Source organism: Myxine glutinosa, chromosome 6 (assembly GCF_964187855.1).
Source record: "Myxine glutinosa chromosome 6, kmMyxGlut1.1, whole genome shotgun sequence".
NCBI lineage: Eukaryota > Metazoa > Chordata > Myxini > Myxiniformes > Myxinidae > Myxine > Myxine glutinosa.
The window spans coordinates 141183657-141207759 of record NC_136266.1 but is presented as its reverse complement, the minus strand read 5'-3'; the positions used below and the strand labels follow the sequence as shown (position 1 = coordinate 141207759).

The following is a 24103-nucleotide window of genomic DNA, read 5'->3' as shown; positions in this document are numbered from 1 at the left end:
AACGGCTCAACCAATCGCAACGAAATTTTGGGTGGGTAATCCTGGGACCCCCTGGAGTAAAATAGGCTATATTGTTTTTCCATTTTTTCCCCAATTTTTCCAATTTTTCCCAATTTTCGAATTTTCCCAAACATGATAGAATAATATTTACCGATATGAACAGTGATGTGGCTTTTATTGAAATTCTACAAATAGTTTAGATTTTGATGATTTGTGTGATATGATTTAACGGATGTTTATATGAATCGTTTAAAATAAAAAAAGCCTTCAATTTCTGATATTTTGTCTTTTCATTTGGGCCTCCCAATTGAAGCCCCGCCCATAGGGCGGGTACCTTTGCTAACTTGCTTGTGGGAGTAATACTGTTTTGCAATTTGATATGGATTATTTATTTAACTGAAGGAACAACTAAATTGAAGAAGAGGAGACGGTTCAGGCGGGCGTGCATGTGAAATTTGAAGAAGAAGAATATCTCCAAAAGAGGAAGAATCTTTGAGTCGTGCCATGGCGACGGACGAGCTCGCAGGGAAGCTGCAGAGGCGGTTGGACATCGAAGATGGGGACGCGTCGTCGTGCTCGACCGAGCCAGAAGTGGACGCGGAGTCCGAGTGCGGCAACGGGTTACACGCGGAGAAAGAAGCGACGGCGAACGCCGATCCGGAACTAGCGGCCAAGCTGAGCAGGCGTGGAGAGGCGGGCGAGGCGGGAAAGCCAAGCATGCGCGTCGTCAGCCCGTACGCGGAGTTCAGGGAGTTTTCACGGCGACAGATCAAGGACATGGAAGCCATGTTCCGAAGGTACGAGTGATAGAAGGAGAGTTGGAGGCTTTAGTTATGGACCGTTGATAATGGTGGAGAATGTTGTGCGCGTCTTTCTCGGCTGGGTGTGGCTGACTGAATGGGTGAGTGGGTGTAAAATGGCAGTCTGGAAACTACAGGTGTCCGTAAACAACATTGTCTATTGAGCTCGCTTGTACTTGTCACAAGCCCCGACTTGTCTGCGCTTCACGCCCCGTGTCCTCCAGTAATTTATGAAAACCATTTGTAAGACGTTTGGTTTCCTCAACTTGTTCTCGATGTTCATTTCGGAATTTCTTTTTCTTTCCTTTTCATTGAAATGAGTGACGTTTAAAGTCTGTGATTTCGTCCCGGAGTGACGTCATTTTTTTTTTTACTGCGTCTGCCTGTCTGGCAGTGAAACAAATTTGAAAATCATTCAAACAGGACTCTTACTGTTTTTAAGGACGTCATAAATGACACAAACAACAGGCACGAATAACTAATGCAATGTGCTCAATAAGGTGGTGTAAAAGACGCTGCGTCAATGGCGATAAACTTCCAAAAGTTTTTTTTTCTTTTTTCTGCGAGCTTTAAAATCTTTATTTTATTTTAATTTAATTTAATTGCATAGCTGAACACTAGAACACAAATCGCCTTTTGGCACTTTCAAACACCTTCCGTTTAGCAGTACTTGGACAACATATTACGTAATCTTGCGTCGTCAAATTTGCCGCTCGCAGACTCCGCCCACGTCCTTGTTTCTCAGGTCTGCGTGGGGTAAGGTGTTCTGTGAACTCCGCCCTAGTTCCTTCTGTCATTTTAACTCTCCCTCGAATCTGAATGTCTGTGTAAAACTTGATTATATATTTCAAAGTTTGACATTAAGGTGTTAAAATTATTGTATCAAACAGTAACTGAAAATTTGTGTAAAGTTTGCCAACAAAGTAATAATTGTGTTTTAACTTCAGTTCTTTGATTCGTACAAATCGACACACTGCAGTTTGTACTGAGAATTTTTATTTGTACTTTATTTTTGCTTTATTTGTACTTTAATACTTCTGCCACCAAAGGTGGATGGAGGTTATGTTCTCACCCCTGTCTGTTTGTCTGTCTGTGAACAAGATCTCAAAAGTTGTGGATGGATTCGGACAATTTGGCAGAGAGGTAGTGTATGTGACAAGGATGAAACTATTCGATTTTGGTGAAGATCCGGATTCGGATCCGGCTAGTATAATTTTTTATTTGATTCTTCACCATTGGGAGATAGGGCCAAAAACTATACATAGCAGGATATCTCAAAAAGTTGTGGATGGATTCGGACGAAACTTGGTGGCAAGTTGGTTTGGTGACAAGAACAAGCCGATTAGATTTTGGTTCAGGTCCGAATCCAGATCCGGCCCATCAGTGGGATACAAAACATTCTGTTCAGTATGCTCTCTGAGTGTCGTTCTAGTTTGTACTTTATTTGTACTTCATGCTTTATTTGTGCTTTATTTGTACTTTGTGCTTTATTTGTACTTTATTTGTACTTTATTTGTGCTTTATTTGTACTTTGTGCTTTATTTGTACTTTATTTGTGCTTTATTTGTACTTTATTTGTGCTTTATTTGTACTTTGTGCTTTATTTGTACTTTACTTTATTTGTACTTTATTTGTACTTTGTGCTTTATTTATACTTTGTACTTTATTTGTGCTTTATTTGTACTTTATTTGCACTTTATTTGTGCTTTATTTGTACTTTGTGCTTTATTTGTACTTTATTTGTACTTTGTGCTTTATTTGTACTTTATTTGTGCTTTATTTGTACTTTGTGCTTTATTTGTACTTTATTTGTACTTTATTTGTGCTTTATTTGTACTTTGTACTTTATTTGTACTTTGTGCTTTATTTATACTTTGTGCTTTATTTATACTTTATTTGTACTTTATTTGTACTTTGTGCTTTATTTGTACTTTGTACTTTATTTGTACTTTGTGCTTTATTTATACTTTGTGCTTTATTTATACTTTGTGCTTTATTTATACTTGTGCTTTATTTGTACTTTGTGCTTTATTTGTGCTTTATTTATACTTTGTGCTTATTTGTGCTTTATTTATACTTTGTGCTTTATTTATACTTTGTGCTTTATTTGTACTTTATTTGTACTTGGTGCTTTATTTGTACTTTATTTGTACTTTGTGCTTTATTTATACTTTTTTTGTTGCTTTATTTGTAAAAAAAATTTGGTTTGTTTTCACTACTTTATTTGTACTTTATTTGTACATCATGACATCATTTTTGGTGAACACCATGTGATGTTTGTCCTTGAAACACAAACACCGACGTATCAAAGGCTGTTGTTTGAAGTCGTCGTTTTGCTTTAAGTAGAGCTCGGCTACATTCTGAGCTTTTCTGCAATTTGCTTTCCTTTAAGTGTGGGTTGTTTTTGTGCATGAGAAATGGTCCTTTCACTGTTGTCGTTACTGCTTGAATAGTTTAACTGTAAAGTGCAAATATTTGTCTTGCATGACTAACGCTCAAGGTTGGTTTAAAAAAAAAAAATCTGTGATTAGAAATCTGATCGACATTCCGCAGTTTGAAAGGAACTCTAACGTCTTTCTTTCATGGTCTATCTCGGTATTTTGGCGTCTTTATCAAGAATGAAAGGTCAATCAAGTCATATCAAAGACCTTTTAAAAGTGGTATGTGCTGCTCCCTTGCAAGATTCTCAGAATTTAAAAGTAGAGAGCATGGACTGGGGAGGCAATGGCAAACCACCCAGTATAACTCTTGCCAAGAAACTGCTTTGGCAGCACCGACGCTCTGGAGAGTACGGTATGACATCAAAATCAAAAAAGGTTTATCATTTAATAAATAATGTCCTTAATATCATTTAAAATCCCTGGTGTTGGGCTAGCGGCTAGGGTGCCAGCTTAGGATCCTGGGTTCGAATCCCGGTCGATCGCTGAATTAACGCCAGGGGGGGTTGACTCGGCCTGTCGTCCTTCCGAGGTCGGCTAATTGAGTACCAGTTCACTGGTAATTCCCTGTTTGTCGTTAAAAGGCGGCAAAAGGGGTTGGCGTCAGGAAGGGCATCCGGCCGTAAAACATTGCTTCAAAAAGGGGACCAAAAAACAACAACAACCATGGTTCCCAAAAAAGGCCAACCCCCGCTTTGTGGGGAAAAATGGCCTCTAAGGGTGGTTATTTTTTTATTTAATAAATAATGTGGCCTAGTCACTTTGTAGGGTAAAGGGTGCGTGCACACACATCCAGTTTTGTTTTTCACTATTCAAATTGTACACAGCTGGTTCAGTTACCAACTCCCATTGGGGGTATCATTTGTAAATGAGATAAAGTTCATCATGATTCCTTGATTAGTAATTTATAATTCTTATTTGGGGAATGTTCTTATGATATTTTAATGTTTTGAGAATACTTATATAGCCTTTAACACGTCACAAGAGAAGGGCAATCATATTTGCTGACTCTTCTGAAACGAGTGGCCAAGTGTGTGTCCAAATGTCAGAGTTGTCACTTCCTCGGTCTAATATGATTTGGACACGTTTATTCAGTGACCCTAGAGGTATTCAGTCGCCTCTAAGCTGTTTATCCTGGGTTTGAATCCAGATAACTTGGTGTTTCACAGGCAGGTCGATTCATCAGGGCGTGTGCCGTCACGACGTTAAACGGGCGTTCCGTCTGCGGCATTAGTTGGTGGACGTTCAAGATCCCACGATGTCCTTCATGAAGAGAAGGCGAGCTATCGTCGGCATCCTGAACAAATTCCAAAAATTCCTGCCATAACGTCGTGTTGCCCCCATCCCAATGGAACAACGTGCAACAGAGTCGATCTCCAAGGGGGTCACCATGTCCCACAGCTAGGTATGCGGATTCGTAGTAGCCTTCGTAGTATTAGTAGTAGTATTAGTATTTTGTGACCGAGCTGTAATCTAATCAAATCATGTTTGAAATTTTCTGAAATGAGGAATTTTTAAAATTTCTAAATCGAAATGTCTCTGATCAATGTTGCATGTCTACAGGACTTGTGTACATACAACTTTGTACGCAGTGCAAATACATTGATAAACATCGGTGTACGTTTTACGCAAATTGCAAGGATGATTGGAAAAATGTACAGGATTTCAACCTGGGTTGCCCATGTACGAGCGAGCAGTTCAGATAGACATCTTAAGCAGGCTACCTCCCAGTAACTCGTACCTTTAATGTAACTAGTTGTTGTACAGTACTGTACATTTTCTTGTTTTCTTAATGCGACTTTGTTTACACTCACCTCTAACTGCTGAATGAAAATATGAGCGTAGTTTGCTGCATATGTCACTGAAGGTGGACAGCGGTTATGTTTTCACCCCTGTCTGTCTGGTTGTCCCTGTTTGTCTGTGAGCAGGATATCTCAAAAAGTTATTGACAGATTCGGACGAAACTTGGTGGACAGATTGGGTGTGTGAGAAGCACGAATCGTTTAGATTTTGGTGAAGATTCGAATCTGGATCCGACAATTTTAATTATTTTTTTTAATGATTCTTTACCATTGAGAAATGGGGCAAAAAACAATCTCAAAAAGTTTTGGACGAGATTTGATAACTTGGATATGAGTTGGTTAGGCAACAAGAACAAGCCTATTTGATTTTGGAGACCTGGGTCCAGATCTGGCGGGACACAAAATGTAAACTGTTCAACCTGGCGGAGGTATACGCTCTCCACCGATTGCCGTTCTAGTTTATGAATTCACCAGCTTTGTTTAACTGTACCAGTTACTGCACGATGATGCTCTCCTCCACTTCCTCTATCCCTACTGTGTGGCATTTCATTCCATAAAAGGTGATGTTTTTGTGAGTACTCATCAGTACTTCCTAAATTTGTCATGGGCTGGTTTTGACTGACCTCGGCACAACTAAATGCCCGCCCTCAGCTTTAATATCTTGATTGCTTTGGCATACACCAGTGTTGTCCCGATTGTTGGACGCGTGTAAACAACCACGCTCGGTGGTCCCTTACTGGAACCTGTTGCCATGAGTGTTCTGGGTGCGATTTGACCTGAAACAATTGCTCTTTCCTCTTTTTATTTTGCATTTCGTTAACTTTGGGAAATGTTCCTCTTTTTCGCTCGTCACATGGCTTCTCTTTAACCAGCATACCCAAACGTTGTGGAAAATAAACGTTTATTAATTATTTTTGGTACTGATTGAGTGCACCGATTTATTTATTATTCTTATTTTTATTTTTTTTAGAAATGTAGTGAGCCTTGTATCAGACGGGCCTAAGCGTTATGGCATAGCTTCCCCTCGTTTCATACTTTGTAAGAATGAGCCCTATCCTTTTGTTCCAGGCATCGCAAGGCCACGGCGCAGTGCCGTTAGGGATTGAATGGCGACAGGGTGAAAACAGGGCAAAGTGCAAGTGCTTGTAAGAATGTCGGAGCCCTTGTGTGGTTCGTCAAGCCAGTGATTTGTGTCTTTAAATGAGCTCTGGGAGGAATTGTCATTTTGTTGTGTAATCAGTATTGCTTCAGCGAGCATGCAAAGTCCATTTGGCTGTGTGATTGTGAACTTGTCCATGATATTAGAGGTTCCTTTTCTCACCTCTCATCGTCTTTGGTTGTCTTTATTGAATTGAAAAACTAATGAGCAGCTACTTTTATGGCAGGGCTGACTGGATGGCCAAGATGTATGTACATCTAGCTTCTGAGCTGTCTAGCCAGGTTTTGAATCTTGAGCCAAGCTATAAACTCTCATCCTGGAGTTTTGCAGGCAGGGCGATGTGTCAAGGGTGGTAAGTCGGTGGATTTGACTGCCAGCATGAGTTGGTGGACATTAAAGATCCCACAGTGTCCTTCACGGTGAGTAGGTGACCTATTGGTGGCACCATGAATAAATTCCAAATTGTTGCCCTAACCTACAGGTGCACTGCATCGGTGGTGCAGACATGTTCCAGCAAGAACCGATGCAAAACCCCATCCGTGTGCTCCATTTGAATCAATGAGCGAACAAACTTGTATGCTTGCGTTGCCATTCATGATTTACAGCAAATATTTTCATGGCTTGGCTTCAGCTACACGCGTCGGCACCAATGACGGGTTGGGGGCCACTTGTCATGCTTCCAGAAGAAAGTTGAGTCGAGCTTTGGCATTGTCACAAACGTCCTGATCGGCCAGGCAGCTGTACACAATCCTTCAAGTAATTTATTCATCCGGTGTTGTGGCAGGAAGTAAATCTGTCATACCATGCAGTATTATTAAAATCTGTCAATTTTAACTTTTCCCTTATCGTTTTTCCTCCACCGATCAAATCACCAGAGACATTACGTTTTATGGTTGTCGGTCCAGCTGTGTCAATGATGGTTTTTTATACCGCGACAACTTAAGAATGGCTGAAGGGATCCTAGTCAAATTTGGTACAGGTATATATAATAATGCAAATATACAACAACAACAACAGGCATTTTAAGGCCCTTTTCTCTGCTGGAGCGGGGGTTAGCCTTGCGGTCCCCATGACGATCTTCTCCATTTTGCCTTATTTTCTGCATCTCCCCTTGTTAACCCCCTTGCCCGCATTTCTTCTTCCACCATCTTTAGCCAAGTCTTTCTCGGTCTTCCCCGTCCTTTACTTCCTTCTACGTTCATTTTCATCACTCTTCTCAACCAGTCACTTTCATCCTTCCTCAACACATGACCAAACCAGCTCAACCTGTTTCTCTTCACAGCATCCATCACAGGCTCTATTCCCATCATCTTTCGCAATTCATCATTTGTCTTCCTCTCTCTCAACGATACTCCGCACATCCACCGTATGCATTCGCATTTCCACCCTTTCCAGCCTTCGTTGCTGCTCGACGTTCATTACCCATGTCTCGCTCCCATAAATCATAGCACTTCACACATGCAGCATACACCTTTCCCTTCAGCTTCAACGACACTCCCCTCCTCGTCAGCACGCCACTCAGTTTCCGAAACTTCTTCCATGCACATCTCACTCCAGTAACCGTTGCCGAGTCTGATCCACCTTCTCCATTCAGCAAGTCTCCTAGGTAGCAAAATGTTTTCACACCTTCCAGCTTCACACTGTCTCCAAGATCCAACTCAACATTTCCTCCATATGCAGCTCCCTCTGTGCACACCTTACACTTGAATGTAGCTGCCACACTGGTTAATGACCCTCTCAAATCACGACATTTTTGAGAACCCACTCAGCGCACATTGTACATTGAATGGAGTTCACTCCGACACCCTTCCCGAACACAGCACACGGCCACTTCCCAGTTCTTTCCACCTCACCACATGCTTTACCACTTGCCATCACCTTCGTCTTTCCGATATTCACCTTCAGACCTTTTGTCTCCATACATTCCTTCCACTTGTTCATCTTCTCCTTCAGTCCATCCATACTTTCTGCAATCAACACCAGATCATCTGCATACAACAACTCCCACGGTAAACCCTCCTTTACGTTCTGAGCCAGCACCTCCATCACAGCTACAAATAGTAGTGGACTTAGTACCGACCCCTGATGCACTCCCACCTTCACCTCAAACTCTCCACTGTTCCCGTCCTTCGTCCTTACAGCTGTGCGCGCTCTTTTGTACATTGCCATCACGACTCTGATCAACCATTCCTCCACTCCTAACTTCCTCAATGCCCATGTCACTACTTCACGTGGAACCCTATTAAATGCTTTCTCCAGATCAACAAACCCAAGAAACATCTTCTTCCTCTTCTCCATGTACTTCTCCTGCAACTGCCTTACAATATAAAGCGTGTCCGTCGTTCCTCTTCCTGGCATTAATCCAAACTGCATTTCGTCGATCTTCACTTTCTTCCTTATCCTCCTCTCCAACACCCTTTCCAAAACCTTCATTCCATGCTCCAATAACTTTATCGCTCGATACGAGCCACACTCCAGAGGGTCACCTTTCCCCTTGTATAGAAGGACGAGGGTACTCAGTTCCCAATCCACTGGAATGCGGCCTTCTTTCACCACCAGATTACAGATCTCTGTCATTCTCTTAACACCCCAACTTCCTGCTGCCTTCAACATATCTCCCACATCTCCTGTCGACCCTCCCGCTTTTCTACTTTTCATTGCTTTTATTGCTTCCTCAACTTCCTTCCCAGGTTATCTTCTCTGCCGGTCCTAAAACTGGGTTACTCTCTATGTTGCTATCCCATTCATTCTCTGCATTCAACAGTATTTCCATATATCTCTTCCATCTTCCTTTAATTCCATCTGGGTCCACAACGACTTGTCCCTTCATCGTTCAAGCAACTCACCCCCATCACATCACACCTCTTTCGCTATCTGCTTTGCAATCCTGAATACCGCTCTCTGACCCTCTTCCAAATCCAAGCGATCTCCGAACATTTTCCTACATGCCTCCTGCGCCTTTGCTACCTCTTTCTTTGCAGCCTTATTGGCTGCCTTATAACTTTCATGCTCTGCATTTTCTGCCCCTGTACCCTTCTCCTTCTGCCACTCCTTGAACTTCTTCCTCTTCTCGTCAATCCTCTTTCCAACTTCAACATCCCACCACCATGTTTCCGAGTGCCTCGGTGGTCCTTTTGTCAATCCACATACCTCACCAACGGCTCCCAACAGATTCTCTTTCATTGACATCCAACCACTTTCAAGCTCAACCACATCATCCTCGACCATACTCTGTCTCTCTTTTAATGCCTTCCTCACTGTCACCTCTTTCAACCTCCACACCTTCATTCTCGGTTGGTACTTCACCCGCCGAGCTCTCCTCACAACTTTCACCCTTATGCCGCAGACAACCAAGTGGTGCTGTGAAACGGCCTCCTCCCCCGGGATCACCTTTGTGTCCCGGAGGTGCCTCCTATCTCGCCTACGCACCATCAGGTAGTAAACCGTTGTCGTCGCCCCACCTGACATGTATGTAACAAGCTCTTTCTGGAACTGAGTATTACAAATCAACAAATCGGCTCCATCAGCAAACTCCAAAATCCTTTCACCTTCTCTTTTCCTCACACCATATCCGTAACCCCCATGAACTCCCTCAAAACCGTCCATACGCCTTCCCACATGTCCATTTAAGTCTCCTCCGACCACAACAACTTCCTCATCTTTCACGTTTTCCATCAGCTTCTCTATTGCACACCAGAACTTGTCCTTCTCTTCAACGCTCCGACCAACCTGCGGAGCATTACCCGAGGTAACGTTCACCAACAGCTTTCCAATCATCATTTTCACCATCATCAACCTTTCACTCACTCGTCACACTCACCACACTGTCTACAAACTCCTCAGAAAAGAGGACGCCAACACCATGCACACCTTCCGGGCACTCTTGCCACACAAACTAGTATTTCTGTCCCTGCCTACCTTTCACCATTCTCACACCACTCCCCTTCCATCTTGTCTCCTGCACACAACATATGTCCACTCTTCTTCTGACCAATACTTCCCCCACTTCTCCTGATTTCCCTGTCATTGTCCCTGCATTCCTTGTCCCAAACCTCAGAAACCGATCTCCACATTGGGCATCAGACATTTCGTCGTCATAAATGGAGTGATTTCCACCCTTGCTTCGATCGGGTTACCCACCTTGAGTTTTGACGAGAGGGAGTGAGGTCCCCCACGGGGTACTTCGGGCTGTACCCTGCCCATATGTAGTTGTAATTGTCATGGTTCACTGTTTGAGGCAATGTTTTTATGGCCAGATCCCCTTCCTGATGCCAACCCTTTATGTCGCCTCTTGTGACATGCAGGGCTACGGTGTACCTATTCTAAACCGGGGTACACACCAGGGAATAATGCAAATATGAACTGATTAAATTATCGGGTCAAGATGTCAGAGGTCAAGTGTGGTTAAAAAAAAAAAAAAATCTGTTGCTGAGCTAACTTGTCAACCAGTGATAAGGATTTGACCAAACTTGGTATAAGTGTATATTATGATGCAAAGATGAACTAAATCGAGTTCGGCATCAAAGGTCAGAAGTCATGTTCGGTTAAAAAAAAAAGTGATACTTGAGAACAGCTGAAAGGATTTAAATCAAACCCTGGTATAAGTATGTATCATGATGTAACAATGTGGGCGGAGGCATGTGCCTCTCTAAATAATTTTTTATTTTTGCCTTTTGCACCTGAATTTTGAATTGTCGATTGTTATGCATGTGATATTTTATTTATTTATTCGAGAACCATAAAGAATTCCCATGCACTAAACTATATCAGCTTGGAACCTAATATTTTGTGTAAATGCACGCTAATGTTATGTTTTAGATGAGATGAGATCAACTGATCTTGCTTCAACAGTTTATTGAGCATTGCAGGTGGAGATGGATGAAAAAGCTTCAAGACACAATGAAACCTGTCAGGATGCAGTCGTTGACAATTTAGGAACTTACAAACTTCAGGGCAATACTTTCATGTATTCAATGATAAACTCTGTTACAATTACCGTTACAATTTACTACAGTTGAAGAGTAAATATTTTACCAATGCAATCTATGAGAAATTGAACAATTCCGATCAACTATCTTCTGTCATTAATTCAGGTGTTAACTAATAAAAATATTATCGTTAACCATTAAAGACATTATAGTTAATAACAATTCAACATTCCAATTTCACCAATGCCTACAGTTATTCTGTAGTTGACCAGGAATAATATTACCACATATCAACCGGTAACCAATAGTAAAATTGTTCTCCAATAAATGTACAATACACATAGTAGTACTTGTTATTAATGAACATAACTGAATGTATCAGTTTAATAATATAACAAGACCCAGAAAAAGATGGATTCAATACCCTGAGCATTCGTATTTCCATAGCAATGCAAACATTACAGCCATAACAGACGAAACAGTCAATTAAAACAAACATACGTTACGCCGTAGCGTGATCAATGCAACACTCACCCCGGTGACAGCTACACGGACATGGTAGAGATAACGGACTAGTCCCAATGTCCACGACTCATCGGCCATCGACGGCATGGGTCGCATCAAGATGGCGGAACCCGTGACGACGAGGATCATGGGAGTTTATAACAGTTTTTGCTATAAATGCATTATAAGTGTTTTACTTATCACGGTCATCTCAAAAGGATCATGCGAATATTCTCAAGTACTGTGAAATGGGGTGAATAGGGACACAAACTGAAAAAAAAAGTTCGGAAACTTTTTTTGCTGAAAATTGATAACCCATACTAATTTGTTGATATTTGGGTTGAAATTCTTCTCTTGTTTGTTTAAAAAGCAACTTATAGTCCCTATTAACCCCATATATGGGTTAAATAGGAACAAATAGGAATTTTATGGCTGTCCCTATTCACCCCGTTTTACGGGTGAATAGGGACAGTCAATAATACAAAAAAAAAAGAATCAAGAAACAAACCTGAGTTTCCAACTTGTTGCTAAATTGATAGCTCAGATGGATGCACATAATATGCACCCATAATATTGTTGCGGTTTTGAGTTTTGGTAACAGTCAATATAATAAAGGTTATATTTCCCCTCATAGTTAGTCACACAAGCAACATGTAGCCTCGCGATAGTGTAGTTATCTCTTAGTATTTGTGAGCTTAGTCCTTTTCCTATGTTAGTTCTGCGTTGAGTCGAGTAAGGAGAATAGGTCCTACTTCTACGTCCATTGACTATCCCGCCTCCCTAGCCTCATGCCTCTTTGTACTGCCTTTGGTTCATTTTGGCGCGAATTAACACGAGGCAGGCCTAGGAGGGTCGGGGCGGGACAGAGTGAGGGCGGCAGAGGAGCTGACGGTAAGCGCGAGCCGCAAATCAGAGCTCAGAGGGTGTGGCGGCAGCACTGCGTCACAGGGCGTGGTTGGAAGGTTCGAGAGGGTTCGAGAAGGTTCGGGGCGTATCAATATAACCCGTCGCGCAAAGCCCCTAAGAGGACTCGCGCGTGGTGAGCAGTTGAATGAGGACTCGCGCCAGGAGGACCCGAGCGTCAAAGGACTCGTTGAGTAAGGACTGAGCACCAGCGGTTGAGAGTTGAGTTCCAGCAGCGCGGTGAGCCGAAGAGGACTTTGAAAGATACGCGAGTGGAGCAAGACGCGCATTGAACCAAGATACACGCTAATATAAAGCGACGCTCAGTTGAGCTTAAAGCCGAGCTGCATACAGTGCATTAAATTACGCAAGTGATAACGGCTGTGTAACCGCCAGCCGCGCTGAGACGCGTATTTTCCGTCCTACCTCATCGGCTGCCTTTTGTTTGGGAGACGTGCCACGAGGATCCTTCCACCGCCTGCTTGCCATCTTCGCGGGACGTGCTGGGACCGTGGAGAGCCGGACGGGGCCGTTCCTGGACGACCACGTCGACGCGGTTGGCCGGAACATCAACCTGCCTGCAATCCCCTGTGTGTGTGTGATGTGCCCGAGTCTGGGAAGTAAGATAAGACTGATTAAGTGCTGCTCTGTGTCTCTGCGTCCCGATCATTGTACATACGTACGTGTGGGAATAATAATTAAACCTGTGTTCTTCCTTTTCCAATCGATCATTCCTGTGATTTCCTCATTGGCTAAGCGTGGTACGAATAGAACCGCTCGAATCGAGTTCCACTACTAAGACTGCACGGACCACGTGGTACTCAATCCGCTCGGTGTACCCAAATCACACATGGCTCATGCGAGGCTCGCTTCCCCGCTTCCGTGGCAGCGCAGGGATTTAGGTACAAGCGAGACTTGGTCCCGAAACCCGACCTTGCGTTTGTCCGGAAGAGGCGCTACAAGTCGCTCGGTTCCGCCAAGCCCAGAAAGAAAAAGGGGATTAATCCCCCCCCCCCCCCCCCTTGGTAAAGGGAAGAAGGGCGGCGGAGAACCGTAACAATATAAACCACGGTGCCAATGAAAAAAAAATATGGGATAAAAAGTTTCTCCAAACTGTCCCTGTTTCTTGATTATTATTTTTTTGTATTAGTGACTGTCCCTATTCACCCGTAAAACGGGGTGAATAGGGACAGCCATAAAAATCCTATTTATTCCTATTTAACCCATATATGGGGTTAATAGGGACTATAAGTTGCTTTTTAAAAAAATCAAGAGAACACTTTCAACCCAAATATCAACAAATCAGTATGGTTATCAATTTTCAGCGAAAAACGTTTCCGAACTTTTTTCACTTTGCTGTCCCTATTCACCTTGCTGTCCCTATTCACCCCCATTTTACGGTAACAACTTTACAAAAAACAAACATTTATTCAACCAATCAACTCTGTGTACCAATAATTCACGGAAGTCGCCGACCGGCACAATAACCGAGAATCATCGAGAATTCATAGAAGAATCGTAATGAACGGCTATGGTCGATGTCTTCCTGTAACTGCAAAGTTGTGACAAGATCCACGCAATTGATTATCTCAATGGATGTGTCCACCACCATGTTGCAGCCACAAATTCGTTCTTCACAGCATGTTCTCCAACAGTGTGGTATTTCTTTGGGAATATTGCTGATTGCGTCACTGATTATTATTGCTTTTAATTCACCAAGAGTGCATGGATTTGTGGCATACACTATATCCTTCAAATGTCTCCACAAAAAAGAAATCTGGTGACGTAATATCCGGGGATCAAAGTGGCCATAATGACTTTGACACTACACGGTCACCAAAGAGTAGCCCAGGTTTATTAGGTCTTGCTTCCATTCTTTTCCCACACTTCATCCATTTTATCTGGTGTAACAGCACTTGGAATGGCACATGTGCTCTTTTTAACTTTCACGCAGCCTGTTTCTCTGAACTGCTTCACCAGTTTCCATATCGCTGATTTTGAAGGTTTCGTACGACCACGAAAGCGATTTTTAAAAGCAATTTGACCTTCCCTAAACCTAAATGATGCATTCTTGATGACATGTTCAACGAGAAACACGCGTTCTTCCACAGTGAGCGCCAGGGGCGCTGCAAGGGGGGGGGGGGGGGGGGGCGTAGTTAGGATGATTCCAAGGGCCCTGCACTGACAGGGGCCCTAAAAATTATTAGAACATTAGGGAAAAATTCTCAATATTAAATTATTAACCAGGCTTTGCAGTCTTGCCATGCTGTCCATTGAAAGTCAGTTGGCTAGAAAGCTGGACTTCAAAGACTTGATCCGTGACTTTGTTAGCAACAAGACTTGGCGCTGGGGTCTTGGTGTGTAAGGCTGAGCAAGGACCAGTGATAACTAAATGGCATGGCCATGGATATTGGATCACTACACTTGGTATGTATACTTGTATGTATACTTGTATGTATACTCTGCTGCTGATTTTATTATTTTGTTTGTTATATCATTCTATAGATAATGTTAATTTATTAGTCCCCTACCGGTGTACACCGGAGGGGACTATAGGTTTGCACGCCGTCCCGTCCGCCCGTCAGTCCGTCAGTCCGTCTGTCAGTCTGTCACGCAAAGAACAGTTTTCCGGACTTTTTTTCTAAACGCTTAATGCTAATGATTTCAAACTTGGCACATCGTTTCCTCATGATAAGTTACAGATCAAGTTCGAACTTCACGACGTTTCGATCATTTTTGACAAAGTTATGGCACTTTGAACTTTGGTAATTCTGATGATCCTTAACTCAGCGCCATTTTAAGTTTTAATTTCCTTTAAAAAAGATTTTCTCTGCAATAATAGGACCGATTGAGATCAAATTTTCACTGTAGGGGGGACTCGGTCTGCAGAATATTTTAATGGTAATCATGACGTCACAGGTCACGTGGTTCTGCCGCCATATTGTTTTTCGTGAAAACACAAAAACCCCTTTTTCTCTGCAACGGCTGAACAGATCGAGGCCAAACTTTGCAGGCAGAATCACATACCCATGACGAACAAAAACCTTAGCGAGCATGACGTCATGCGTCACATGGTTTCAGAGTTATGACGTTTTTAAGCATGAACCTTTAAAACCGAGGTCCTCCGTCATTTTTGATCCAATCGAGGGGAAACTTCACAAATCTGTTCAGCATGTCAATCTACTAAAATGTCCTTTTGGAATTTGCGATAGGGCACGTGGTTTGGCAGATATCGTTAATTAAACGAAAATATTAAAAACGATGGATATCTCTTGTTTATTCTGGAGTTCTCCTCGAGCCGCACCGCGCGCCCTCAGCCTCGTCTCGCGAACGTCAAAAGTGCGACACAGCGCGCGCTTTCGGGAGGGGCGGAGCCAAGCCGAGCAACATATATATATTCACATCGATCATTGATCGTGAACCGGAAAATAGAATAAATTACTGATATTTAGTGACTCGAAAGTTTCTTTATCAACAACGTATTTTCTCGTGCTTCTGCTGACCTGTCTGCAAGGTGTATAAATCGAAGTCCCGAGTGCGAATCACAGGTGAGCCCGTCCTGAGGTAATTAGCGATTGGGAACGATTCAGAACCTGTGGGTAAATAACCCTTGGTAATTTCCTCAACAGTTTTCCGGACGACAGACTGCCGGGAGGGGGACACGTATTGCAGCGCAATACTCAGAATGCTTGTTACCTTCGCAAAAGCGGAAGGTTATGTTTTGATCGCTGTGTATTTATTTGTATGTCTGTGTGTGTGTGTGTATGTTATTCGCATAACTCAAAAAGTATTCAACCGAATTGCATGAAATTTGGTGGGATGATTGGTTATTATACGGGACACATTTGATTAGATTTTGGGAGCAATCGGGTCAAAGGTCAAGGTCACGAAAAGGTCAAAATCGTATTTTTACCAAGTACAGAACAGTAGCTGCGGCGAAGGTATGCGCTCTACCGAGTGCCCGTTCTAGTTTTAATTGAAGAGATTGATGTATGTTGTAATTCTTACCATTAAAATTACATTTAGACTGTAAAAGATGGCCTTTAGCACATTTCTTGTGTGGGTATCAGTCTTGCATCAAATAGTGAATTCCATACTGTATGCAGAAACATAAGCATTGTTTCAACCTCCTGGCAAAAATGTCGGCGAAAAAATGTGCGCGTGTGCTTCATCGGGGCCCATTGTGATATCTTTTCATGGGGCCCAAACTCCCTGGCGGCGCCCCTGGTGAGCGCCATGGCGTGACTGAGTGAAAACCGTTAACGTCACTGCTGGGTCACGTGATAAATTGTGCGCTACCTGGTAACTCTCAGGATAATGTTGCGTCTTTCTGTAACAATGGGTTACATTTACGCAAAATATTAGGTTCCTATCAGATATAGTTTTTAGTTTATGGGAATTATTTGGGGTTCTCGCCCTGTATCAGGGAAAGAGGGTGAACTTGGCTGTAATGGATTTCATTTCTACATAGCACCTGCAAAAATAGCCTTGGACCTTCTTTTCCTTTTAACGGCCACAATTTTCCTCAGGTTCTTGTGGGGTTGACATGGGAAGTTTGTTTTCGGCCCAAGTCTTTCACCAACTGGCTGGCCAGTCCTGACGCTCAACTCAATATTTAGGGCAGGAATTTGTGATTTGTTCAGCATGCCAGCGATGGCTCACCTACTCCAGCGATAGCAAAGATACTGAGACCTTTAACGTCCACCGACTAATGCTAGCAGTCGGGAAGCCCGGTTTAACGTCCATCCGAGGAACAGCACACACATTGATGGGTTACCCTACCTGTTGATGATTAGTATGGAGCCTGTGCATGCTGGTTGCATCATATTCTGGAAGCATGGCTGTGCCGCTGATGCAGTGCCCTGGTTTACCAGTAAGCTCGTACTCATTGTGCCGACATCAGAAGCATGACACTCCTCGGAGGTTGGAAAAAGAGCTTGAGGAAAGATTAAACCCACCTGGTGGTGTTTGTCTGGTACGCCATGGGCTCAACCTCAAGATTATAAGATCTGAAGCCATTCACCTTAACCGTTAGGCCAACTCCAGGCTTGCCCTGCCTGTAACACACCAGGATGACTGTTCACAGCTGAGTCGGGATTCAAATCCAGGCTAGACAGCTTAGAGGAGAGTGCGTACCTCTAGGCCATCCTGCCAGCTCTATTTTAAATTGAGAAAGGAATAGGTGAGCGTGAGGGATGGGAAAGAGTATGGGAGAGTGGGAAAAGGAGCTTGAGGAAAGATTAGGAAAAGACTACGTCTGGGGATAAGATGTTAAATAATTCCGTTTTTGCTGTTGTAAATTTATTTCCCTAATTGTAACCAAAATAAATGAATTTATCTCATACATCGCCTCAATCATAGTTGTTGTCCTTGGTCTCCATACAAGTGTTCAGTCTCCTTTATGAGCCTTGGCTCACCTAAGTCCCTCAGGATGAAAATGTCATGATACCTAATGTGATACCTAAAATGTCATGATACCTAATGTGATACCTAAAATGTCATGATACCTAATGTGATACCTAAAATGTCATGATACCTAATGTGATACCTAAAATGTCATGATACCTAATGTGATACCTAAAATGTCATGATACCTAACGTGATACCTAAAATGTCATGATACCTAATGTGATACCTAAAATGTCATGATACCTAACATGATACCTAAAATGTCATGATACCTAATGTGATACCTAAAATGTCATGATACCTAACGTGATACCTAAAATGTCATGATACCTAACGTGATACCTAAAATATCATGATGCCTAACGTGATACCTAAAATGTCATGATGCCTAACGTGATACCTAAAATGTCATGATACCTAACGTGATACCTAAAATGTCATGATACCTAACGTGATACCTAAAATATCATGATGCCTAACGTGATACCTAAAATGTCATGATACCTAATGTGATACCTAAAATGTCATGATACCTAATGTGATACCTAAAATGTCATGATACCTAACGTGATACCTAAAATGTCATGATACCTAATGTGATACCTAAAATGTCATGATACCTAACATGATACCTAAAATGTCATGATACCTAATGTGATACCTAAAATGTCATGATACCTAACGTGATACCTAAAATGTCATGATACCTAACGTGATACCTAAAATATCATGATGCCTAACGTGATACCTAAAATGTCATGATGCCTAACGTGATACCTAAAATGTCATGATACCTAACATGATACCTAAAATATCATGATGCCTAACGTGATACCTAAAATGTCATGATGCCTAACGTGATACCTAAAATGTCATGATACCTAATGTGATACCTAAAATGTCATGATACCTAACGTGATACCTAAAATATCATGATGCCTAACGTGATACCTAAAATGTCATGATACCTAACGTGATACCTAAAATGTCATGATACCTAACGTGATACCTAAAATATCATGATGCCTAACGTGATACCTAAAATGTCATGATACCTAACGTGATACCTAAAATGTCATGATACCTAACGTGATACCTAAAATGTCATGATACCTAACGTGATACCTAAAATGTCATGATACCTAATGTGATACCTAAAATGTCATGTCATGTGTGAAAATGTCATGATACCTAACATACCTAAAATGTCATGTCATGTGTGAAAATGTCATGATACCTAACATACCTAAAATGTCATGATACCTAACGTGATACCTAAAATGTCATGATACCTAACGTGATACCTAAAATGTCATGATACCTAACGTGATACCTAAAATGTCATGTCATGTGTGAAAATGTCATGATACCTAACATACCTAAAATGTCATGATACCTAACGTGATACCTAAAATGTCATGATACCTAACGTGATACCTAAAATGTCATGATACCTAACGTGATACCTAAAATGTCATGTCATGTGTGAAAATGTCATGATACCTACATTCATGCCATGTCATGCCACCCAGGTAAGTCGGAATTCTCCCCAAACCCCACCCCCTCACGTATCATCCGCCATTGATCGAAGTGAACGCGTCATTAAAGCTCGATTAGCCATCCGTGGATGCTCTGTCTTAATAGAGCCATCCACAGGACAATACCTAACGTTTGGTCTCTTCGGACATTGGAACTCGAGATATCCATACAATTAATGCCAATATTTCATGTTTGGAAGCAGGAAATGGTTTGACCCTTAACTTGATACTGCTGAGGGTCTTTTTCAGCCTTGAACTTGTGGATATTGAGGATGTTGTCCAAGAGGAAATGACAACATTACGTTTGGTCTCTCAGGACAATTTTTGATTTGGTTTCCCAGGCTTTGCCACAAATGACAGCTGTGCTTTAGTGGTCTGAGGCTTCTGCTGTGCATAATGGCCTAAAACATTCCATTCGGTAATTTGAATCCATAATAAGTCTTATTTCGTGACTTGGATGCATCATTATAATGTCCCAAATGGGCCTTTTTTGGGCCATTATAATGTCTGCTTTTCCGTAGTTCTTTGTTTAACTGTTCAACAGTTTTTACCCAAAGCAGCATTCCAGTTCATTTTTCTCAGACCGTTTATTTATTTCTTCTATCCTGGGTACGAGATATGAATGTCGGTTTTATTTTGTATTTTTCATCACCCCTTCAAAAAAATAAAAATAAACCTGTTTCCTGCCTTTTATTGATGGCTTTCTTTGCTGGAGTGGGGATACAGATTATGAGTGGTGATTAAAGGATTTCTTAAGTGAATGTGTCAGGCCCGGTGTTGGCCTAACGGTTAAGGTGGCTGGCTTAAGATCTCAGGGTCTTGAGTTTGAGTTCCTTGTCGTGCTGGTAAATAACATTGGGAGCATTGACTCAGCCTGTCATCCTTCCGAGGTCAGCAAAATTAGTACCAGCTTACTGGGAAAAGAGGGCACTGCATCAGCGTCATAGCTTTGCACCCAGCAACCAGCTGCATACGTAATAATTAATTAATTGATGTGTGCATTGGTTCCAAAGGCTACGTTTTAAGAGGTAAACATCTAAAAGGAGGTTTTCACACATTTTTTTTTCACAAGCTGCTGCCAGGCCATAAGTAGAATATGGAAGATTACAGAATGGTAAGAATAGTATTGCGAAGAGGTGTGTGCGGTATGGTTTTGTATGTATTCTGATTCTGATGTCCCATACTCTGTTGCAGACCGTCGGTGCTGGCGAAGCAGTTTCTTTGCAAATGTTATACTGGGTGGTTTGCAATTACCTTCCCATAATACCGTCAGATGGGATTCCCAGTTGAACGTCCATCCGAGGGACGGCACGCACAATTATGAAACACCAGGATGACCGTTTATAGCTCGGTCGGGATTCAAACCCAGGCTAGATTAGGAATGCGAAAATCAATGTTGTGGGATACCACCCTCTCAAGTTTGAGCACCTGGTAATCGGTTCTGAGGACAAACATTTCAAAAAAATTCCTTTTTTTTTTAACATACGATATTGGGGCTCTTGGCAGAGGGTGAAAGGGTGACCAATTAAGAGTGGGCAATGGAGCCACCGTGGGGCCCAACCAAGGGAACAAAGGATCCAGAGAAGAGGGGGGAGAAATGCAGATGCTTGAATACAAGAGGGGGTGTGTGTTTCTTTTTCTTGAGGCTCAGAGATTGAGTTGCCCAATTTTTTTGGTTCCATAATTGTTTTTTTTTGTTTTTTTTGAACAAATCTGCTTTGGCACTTGCTATGCCAGAATGCATAAAAAATGTGGCGGATGTATTGCATGTTGTGGTTTCGCAATTGCCAAAAGTTACAAAATACGATGTATTCCTCCCCACAAGTCGATTTTTATTTATTTATTTATCAATGTTCACACCTGATATCATTTCCTTTTTGGGGGGAGATCCTTGCAACTCAGAAGTATTTCTAAGTCGATGAAATGGGAAAGGTTGTATGCTGATCCGTGACGGTGTGAGTAAGTTGGTATAACTTGTAACTATCTCAGGTGTGATCATGCCTTTGCCTGCTGTGAACGTTGGTCTTGTTTTAAACTAATAAAGTTTTCTTTCGACCGTTCGTTGACCTCCGGCGGGTTACGCCAAATAGACTTGCTTCCCGTTGCACCAATGCTCCAGGAACCAGTCTCAACTTGCCTTTATTACTGAACGCTAGAAAATACCTGCTCCCTTCAGGGAGTGAATTATGTTGTCTGTTGAATATCCTGCGCAATGCCATATGACAGCCCCCCACCACCCTTTTCAAAATTATGGTTGTGCCCCTCCTCTCCCTCCACCCTTCATATAAAAATTGTAGTTGACCGTCCACCCCTCTTTACACTAAACAGCCTTTTATAGCCTGGTGTTGGCTTAGCGGTTAGGGTGCCGGCTTGGGATCCTGGGTTCGAATCCTGGTCGATCGCTGAATTAACGCCAGGGGGGGTTGACTCAGCCTGTCATCCTTCTGAGGTCGGCAAATTGAGTACCAGTTCACTGGTAATTCCCTGTGTGTCGCAAGAGGCGACCAACAGGGTTGGCGGCAGGAAGGGCATCCGGCCATAAAACATTGCTTCAAAAAGGAGACCACGGTGCCCGAAAAAGGACAACCCCTGCTCTGCGGGGAAAAATGGCCTCTAAAGGTGGTTTTTTTCTGCCTTTTATCTGTGGCATCTCTTCTACCCTCAGGGGGTAACAGGCCAATTTTAATTGTGCCCATAACTACCTCACAGGTAACCTTCCCCCCCACCCCCCTCAAGGACACCGTGGGTTTTTTTTTCAATGTCTACCATCCGAGAGACGGCACATGCATTGATAAATCACTGGGATGACAGTTTATAGCCGGGGCGAGATTCAAACCCAGGATAGACAGCTTACAGGTGAGCGTGCGTCGCTCGAGGCCATCCTGCCAGCCCGGTTTTAAAATAATAATAATTTTTTAACTTGTGAAGGGAAACGTCTTAAAATGGCAGCATGTTTCTTTAATGTGTCGGAAAACCAGGTGCTTGTCACATCTGTGAGGGTGAGCGATGAAACCTGCAAATTGCAAGCATGGAAGAAAGGACATTTGAATATGTGCTCCGGCTTCTGACTTGTTAATGATGCAAGGACCTCGGGCTGTGCAGTCTAGCAACTTGATGATTTAACCAGGTCAAACACACATCGCTATGTAAATGGAGCTTTGATTTGCATTTGAATGTTCATTTGTCATCGTGCATGAGCTTGCATCAAATGTCGATGACAGGTGTCTCAATTATGGTGACTCGTGACAAAATTACTTGCTTTCATCTTTCCGTCATCTGCAGGCTTTGGTTCATTGAAGGATAACCCAAGGCTAGGAAATGGAGCTTCCACGGATGTGAAAGTGGCGTATTAAAATACATCGACACTGCTTGTTATGGTGTTTTTCAGCTTAATCATCCTGAAACTCGAAACGTTTTTATCTTTCCAAGCACCAAAATCCCTTTGACTGATCTCGAAAACATAGTTACACCGTTACACGTCATCTGACAGTTTGAGACTGAGAGGGCCTCAGCATTCATGAATCTGTTCGTGTCCGTTTAATCACATTGGTGCCTGTTTTAAAAGTTTCTCTTTCCAGGATTGAGGAAGATGATGTGGGAATGGGAGCTTTGATGTAGCAGTTCTAATGGTGACGTTTATTATTCTACGACAGCAGGACCCTTTGGAAGGACACAGGAGGAGCACACAATATTAATATTTGTTTAACTCGATAGAAAAAAAAAAAAGGTACACGGAAGGAGCACACAAACAACGACAACCACAGTCACGAAACCAACAATTACGTGTTACTCGGGAGATACCCGTGCTATGCACGGGTGGGAGGCCAGAAGCAAATGGGCAATGCAGATACGGCGGATGCTAAAACATGAAACCAATAAATTCCACTTTCCTGTTGCACCTACAGTCACACGTCAGACATGGACAGCAAGTTCGTGAAGGATGTCCATGAAAAACGTACCCGTTCACAAACAAACGGGTACGTTCACGTATAGAAACGTCAATCGTTGGACCATGGCGAATCTGCATATGGTGATCTGCGAAGTTCGCGTTCAGAAAGTAGAAACCATCATGGCATGTCGTCATTCACTTGAACTCGATATCTCTTTTTTTCATTCCAAACAACATAACTCCAATCACAAATTAATCACACAATAAACTTTTAACAACATTGTTAATGTTTCCTTCATTGTAAAAACTACCAAATCAACAGTTAAAAGGATTTTGAGCCAATAGCTGTTACGGCCTTGGCAAGATCGATGGAGACAGCGATCTGTTAGCGTATTCACCGCCCAAATAGCTATGTGGAATTCTCATGTAGAGATTACCATATTTTCCGGTGTATCAACCGCACCCGTGTATCAACCGCACCCCCGATTTTCGACTTCAAAAATTTTTTTTTTAAATCAGGAAAATTTTAAAAAGAGAAGAGAATAAATAAATAAAATGGAAAGCGAAATATGATGAAAGGAAAGAGAAACTGAAGACAGAGAAAGAGTGAAAATACATGAAATGAGTTGAAAGAGAATTTTAAAAACGTAATTATTCTTTCTTGCCAATGTGGGGCCCTGAAAAGGGCCATCGTCTCCAGCGTCTGTTAGTCCGCCAGCGTCTAATGACGAAC

General features: G+C 42.4%; 1 protein-coding gene and 1 long non-coding RNA gene across 2 annotated transcripts in view; both read left to right on the top strand.

The window, feature by feature from the left end:
• Positions 1-453: 453 nt before the first annotated feature.
• Positions 454-24103, top strand: part of LOC137430377 (EF-hand domain-containing protein D2) — a 39804-nt gene continuing 16154 nt past the window's right edge. The window contains exon 1 of the mRNA XM_078780616.1: positions 454-797. Within this exon, the coding sequence (XP_078636742.1) occupies positions 505-797 (293 nt within the window). The 5' untranslated portion in view covers positions 454-504. The remainder of the gene's footprint in view (positions 798-24103) is intronic.
• Positions 4408-21541, top strand: LOC144892664 (uncharacterized). Its single transcript, XR_013623871.1, has 2 exons — positions 4408-4643; positions 20676-21541. It is a non-coding gene; the product is annotated as an uncharacterized LOC144892664 (long non-coding RNA).